At 44.4% G+C, this 6,320-nt stretch overlaps 1 protein-coding gene across 1 annotated transcript; it reads left to right on the forward strand.

Annotated features, from left to right (window-relative positions):
• Nucleotides 1-992: 992 nt before the first annotated feature.
• On the forward strand, nucleotides 993-3,209 carry LOC147886244 (vegetative incompatibility protein HET-E-1-like). Its single transcript, XM_087395020.1, has 3 exons — nucleotides 993-1,039; nucleotides 1,280-2,454; nucleotides 3,153-3,209. The coding sequence occupies exon 2, from the start codon at nucleotides 1,384-1,386 to the stop codon at nucleotides 2,059-2,061; it is 678 nt and encodes a 225-aa protein (XP_087251146.1). The 5' UTR covers nucleotides 993-1,039; nucleotides 1,280-1,383; the 3' UTR covers nucleotides 2,062-2,454; nucleotides 3,153-3,209.
• Nucleotides 3,210-6,320: the final 3,111 nt, after the last annotated feature.

Raw genomic sequence — 6,320 nt, forward strand, 5'->3', positions numbered from 1 at the left:
TTCCGTGCAGTACATGGCCGCAGACTTTTCGCTTAGGGATGTTTGTGTGTCTATTGTAGATTTTGTATGTTCAGTTATAACTTTATTTGCGGCTGTGTATTTGGATATATTAATCAGTTCTTTGATGTAGCTATTGCATGTTCAGACATGTGACTGCACTTTTGGATGTGATATTTTGAAGTACTCTGTCATACAGAATTTTTTTTTTGACATGGCGGATGTGGAGTACAGGGCTGGCGCAAGCTTTTCCCTATAGTACATGGCCGCAGACTTTTCCCTTAAGGGATGTTTATGTGTCTAGCCCGTCGTAGACAGGTCAGGTTACTCGTTTCATTAAAGCAAATTAAAGCAAGACTTTAGAGCAAATGCATCGAAATGAGAGGCTTGGTGATGGTTTTATAAGGCTCGCATAGATTTCGAGACAGGTTGAGGCACCATTGATAACTCAGATTTTGGAGGGTGCCATTTCTAGCACAAGAGCGCCATTCCTTGTCCAGCCAGTCAAAACTTGCCATCTTGTTGTTGGCGTTTGACTGGTCATTCAAAAGCTTACATCTTGGTGTTGGCCTTTGACTGGTCACTGGAGTCACCTCAGAGGGCATTCCCGCGAGGGCGTCAGTGCCAGGGAATGCCCATCTGAATGCCAAGGGAGCATTTCCACTCCCCCTGTTCCCGCGTGTCGCGGCTGTGCCCCTTCAGCCCACCTCTGTCAGAGGCAACTTGCTATGGCCTGTACCAACTTGCAATGGCCTACGGTGTATGCGCCTGCTACACCCATATCCTCCTTCTCCCACCGGCTGTGCAGGTTTCCAGGCTGTGGGCACCGAAATGCCCGCGTGGAGATTGGGAATTCCCATCTCCAGCGGGGCAGATTTACGCCAGACCATGGCATAGCATTGTGGGAACGTAGCTAATGCCGAGCATTTCCGTCAGAATCGGGCATTACCTGGCGCTGACACCCTTGCGGGAATGCCCTGAGCTCAAGAGTCAAGGTCCCCTCCAGTCGAGCGCGTATCGGTGCGAAAGGGGAGCAAAAAAAGTAAGTTCATTTCGGCTTAGATGCTCTCCGGATTCTACCATGCTGTTTCATCTTTTCTACGCTCTTTAAACTCGTGTAAAGGTATCTCACACCTTTATCAGCTTCAACGCGTAATAGATATTAGATTCGGACTTTCAGTCCCGGTGAGATTTGAAGTGCCTTGCCGTAGTAGTAGTCGCAGCATCCTGTAAGAACGTTGATTCTCCATTAGATCTAAAATTTTCCCTCACTGATTTACAGAGAAAAGATGGAAAAAGGTCAAGGTAGCCAATCGCACGGCTCGACCTCGCCAATTCGAGTGATTGACATTGACGAAACATTGGTGAGCGATGGAAGCCAGATAGATGGGATTTCCATGTATCTCCCATAGATGGAGTCCTGCACTTCAGAAGTTTTCAGAACGGATGGGTGAGTCGATTGATGGCAAGGAAGACACCGAGACCTACAACAACACTTTTCTAGAAACAGATCTGAAAGGAAGTGAAGGTTACGAGGGGCTGATGGAGTGTTTGCAATTGTTACAGCTTGATGGAGTGAAAGCTGTTTGGATCGACGCACTCTGCATCAATCAGAAAAGCCAAAAGGAGAAGAATTTAGAGATAAGTCACATGGGATCTTTCTACGAAGACAGCCAAGGTTGTTACGTTCTCACTCACGGTGTTCATGAAAATGGTAGCTACGATCTTTTCGTGGAGATGACCGAACAACCCGACCTTCCGCCGTGGTTTACACGGGCATGGACGATTCAAGAGTACGTGCTTCCAGCGAAGTTGACATTTTTTGTCAGGTTCACGTGGATGATGGTGTGGCGGATCAATCAGCTGATCCGTCACCGTGGATCGTCCGTGGGTTTATGCAAGTGCGTTGTCGAACAAAGTTTCGACTCTGTCCAGGTACTGAGAGGGAGTTGCTCGCCTCATACAAATGACTCATGGAGTGAGATTTTGGAAAGACCTGTAGAGTGCAAGGCATGCGGCAGCTTGCCACTGGTTGGAAGGGCAGGGAGGAAGAGTGAGAGCTGAACTGTATACTTTTGGACAGAGACGCGCACCATCTTTTGGTTGCGTTTCTTGAGAATGTGGATGAAAACGAGGAGGTCGGAAGTAGAAGCCTAGGCAAAGAAGCGTACGTACTGCATTCGCTGGTGAAGAACTGCAACACGAGGGTAGTGGGGATGGAGATCTGCAAACGTGAATGTAGTTACGAGCATGTAGTTACGAGCAGGACAGGCTGCTGTGCGTAATGCGACTGCTACTGGGAAGGGAGGCGAAGGTGCTACAAGTGAGGAGAGAGGGGACGTTGGAGGAGCAGATCTTGGATCTGGGTTCGCAGAACCATCGACTGGCGATGGAGCTGTTAGCCATGGACGTCAACGTCAAGTCAAAGCCGGGGCTTTCATGGGCGACAGGGCCAAGGTCGGTTTCCTAGAATCTATCGCATTTTGCATTTCACTTCACATGAGCACATTAAACCTTTGTACCGTGTATACATTTTCGCATTTAATTTTACGTTCAGTAGGGGGCCTCTTTCCACTAGCCGGAAGATGAATGGTAATTGCATCTCATGTGTCCTAAATTAAAGTTCAGCTGCCCGAAATTGAAGTTCGACTCGTTTCATTCGTCGGAGGCCTCCCCAAGCCTTTTGACGATGATCAGAAAAGCTGAGGAAGTCGGCCTTTCCCCTTACACAATGGCTTATGGGCATCCCGCTTGCCATTTTCTGAGGGGGAAAGGCATCCTCCCTCACTTTCCCTGCTCCTTAAGTTCTCGCACGTGAAAACATGGAAATGGTGGTGGAGATTTGCACATCTGGGTGGCCTTTGCAACATTTAGAAATATGGTTGATTCAATCAAGCACCTCGGTGTCATTCTTTCCATCACATTTTTGCAATTTCCTTCACATTAAACCTTGGTAGGGTACATATTGGTATTTCATTTTACGTTGAGTAGGGACATTCTTTCCATCATAGTTTCCAAATCACTTGACATTAAATCTTAGTGGTAGGATACATATTAGCATTTGGCTTTACGTTGAGTCCGGGGGCATATTGTCATTCTTTCTATCACATTTTTCAATTCACTTCACATTAAATGTTGGTTTTTTCTTGGCTCAGGTGGAAGCATGAAGCTCAATTTTGTGTCACTATCCAATTTCCAAGTACAGGTGCTCGAAGTTAGTCCAAAAGGACTTTTGTTGAATTCCTATGCTAGCATTATCCGTACTTCTCTCGTCCTCATTCAAGTGAGAAGCAATGGAGACCCCTTCTTTCATCTACAGCTCAAACAACCTCTTCATGAGATAAACTTTATTAGAGGCAGTTTCCTTCTCATAAGTGGCACATAGTTTCTTCCACAAATCTTTCGTAGTCTGCTCATTTACTACTGTGAAATAAACTGACTCTGCAAGATGAACTCTAATAGTAGACTTTACTAATGCATCCAACTCATTCCAATCATCCTCAGACATATTTGCAGGCTTAGCTTCAATCCCTGCCAAGGGTATAATCAGCTTTTTTTGAATAAGCACATTTCTTATTTGTTCTTTCCACAAAGAAAAGTTTGTCCCATCAAACTTTTTAATGCTGAAAATCTCCTTTTCAGACATGGAAGAGGATGCCATGATGCAAATGAAACAAAATCCCAAATGCTAGTGCCTGCAAGAGAGAATCACACCAAATACCAGGTGCACCCAAATGTGTATGCCACAATAGAGTGAAATATCACCAAAACTCAAAGCTCAAAGCATCAAAAGATGCATCTGACTCATGTGTAAATACTATGCATCCATATGAGCAAATCTGGCCCAAAAGAAAATGCCAACTGCAATGGCAATCCAAAATGCCAATAAGTACCAAATGACTCAAGCATAAACACCGTCCACTGGCATATGCATCAATAATATCTCTAAGTAAGATGTTGCTGCCTTGGAAAGAGCATAAGTTGATGTAGGTGGCCACACAAGTTCCAATGATTGGGCCCCGTCAATGGTTGTGTAGGCCGGTGGTGACTGGGGTGACATTTGTTCTTCTTGGTTATGCACTAAATCCTCCTCAGAGCTATCTCTTTGGATCACAAATGCTTATGGTCACCGTGGTTGAGAGGATGTAGATGGCTACGAACTCTGGAGGGGGTCTTGTGGTTGAGGTGGTGGGATCTTTCTGCGCATCCTCTTTAGTGGTGGCATTTTTTTGGAACCTGCATCCATGTGCATGTGGTGTACCATTGATCATTAGATTAGTTGGCATGCAGGTATGACCTTTACATGTGTTTGTGAGAGATCTTATTTTTATACATGCTTTGAAAGTGTGGAATGGAAGTGTGTGGCACAATTATTCATGCAATCATCTATGTGTCTAAGCAAAAGCGTGTGAGTGCACATGACCTAGTTGTTGAGATATCGAGCTCCACTCGTGATATGCCAGGGTGACCATTGTGCATTTATGTCACCGACTTGTTAGCTGCAGATGCAGTTGGTACACCACCCATGAATAATAGCTGGATGACAGCTATCCTTGTGTACTCTAGTTCATGGCTCAATTAGTATGCCACCTTAGTTAGCTGAGTTTGGTTTCAGACCCATATATAGGGTTCTTCTATTTCTTTGTACTAGAGTTCTTTTGGCTTTCATAACTAAGAAGAGGAAAACTGTTTTCAGCCTCCACCTTTATGGTATTCCCCCATTGTGTATGTGAGAAAGCCGCAAGTGAGACTCCCTCCTTCTCTCCCACTATCTTCACATGGTATCAGAGCTTGGTTCATGGTAAGGAGCTCAAGAAATAAAACCAAGTTCACGGTGTCCTAGTAAGAGGACCAGTGTTGCTTTCCTTTTTCGAGTTTGGGAGCAAATCTCTACAGGTAGCACAGCCAGAAAGTGCAAGAGTGCATTGTCTCAAATTGAGACACCCTTCACAGTGTGGCGAGAGGGCATTATATGCTGATTCGAGGCCATTTTAGGGCCCGTTTTAGTGGCGAAAGATTTCCACAGGCACTGAGAAAAAGACCCTGTTTTTGTTGTGCGACCACTGCTCTGCAGGTCGATGAAAAGTTACCGTAGAAATTACATCGTATGCTTGTGCGCGTATGCTTGTGCGCAAAGATATTGGAACTTACAGAATCATCCTTATTGCCTGTTCATGCAAAATCGTCACTAGGAAGTGACTGTGTGGTCAAATACCACTTTCATCAGTTTTGCAGATTTGCCTTGTGAGGCAGAAGTTGGGTTTTTTGTAGTGATAGAATATTTTACAATGTTCTGTAATGGCGTCTGATTCTCTTTCACAGATTGTCACTGAAAAGCTTAACAAGAATAACTTCCAAGCATGGAAGTTTAGAATGACGAACTTCCTTATGGGAAAAGGCTATTGGGAGTTCATTACAGGAAATGAAGAAGAACCAGTTCTTCCTAATGTTCCCAATCAACAGGAAATGCAGGTATTTAAAGGATGGCATGAGAGAGCCAGAAAAGTTATATACTGGCTATCTATCACTATTTTAGATTCTATGATTGTGCATATTCAGGATGCAAGTACGCCAAAGGAGGCATGGGATACTTTGACAAAAATGTACAGCACAAATACGCAAGCCAGGAGAATGCAGCTCAAGCAAGAGTTGCACAATGTGCAAAGAGAAAATATGAGCATCAATGACTACCACATTAAGGTGAAGAAAATTGCAGATGCACTGGCTTCCATTGGGTCACCAGTGGAAGACGATGATTTAGTTTCTGTGACCTTGAATGGTCTAGAAAAGCATTATGCACAGTTCCGGACATCCATTGCCATCCATGAAAAATTTCCTGATTTTGAGGAGTTGTTTGCCCTTCTAATTTTTGAAGAGCAGAGAAATGGTGGTGCATCTTCTTCAGGAGAAACTTCAAAAGAAACTATCTTCTACTCAAATATTGGAAGAGGTAGAGGCAGAGGCAGAGGCAGAGGCAGATAACCTAGAGGCCATGATAGAAATCAAAATATGCAGCAAACTTAAGAAAACTAGTCCTATGGAGGAGGACGTGGTAACTTTAGAGGCAGGGGGAGCCAAAGAGGTAGTGGTGGATGGCAGAGAGGCCGAATGCTACTATTGTGGTAAAATGGGTCATATGGCTAAAGACTGCTACAAAAAGCAGAATGATATCATGAATGGAAAATTGCAGCAAGGGAATTATGCATCTTCTAGTAAACAGGGTGATGACAGAAATGAGCATCTGTTTATGGTGCAGCACATGACCAATTCTGTAACAAGTGCAGAAGAAAGCAATGATGTGTGGTATGTTGACTCAGGTGCGT

Source organism: Dipteris shenzhenensis, chromosome 24 (genome assembly GCF_047967505.1).
Source record: "Dipteris shenzhenensis isolate YYH24624 ecotype China chromosome 24, Dip_SZ_1.0, whole genome shotgun sequence".
NCBI lineage: Eukaryota > Viridiplantae > Streptophyta > Polypodiopsida > Gleicheniales > Dipteridaceae > Dipteris > Dipteris shenzhenensis.

Excerpts from the sequence above, each read along its gene's own strand:
- LOC147886244 (XM_087395020.1), top strand. The coding sequence starts at position 1,384 with ATGGGATTTCCATGTATCTCCCATAGATGGAGTCCTGCACTTCAGAAG.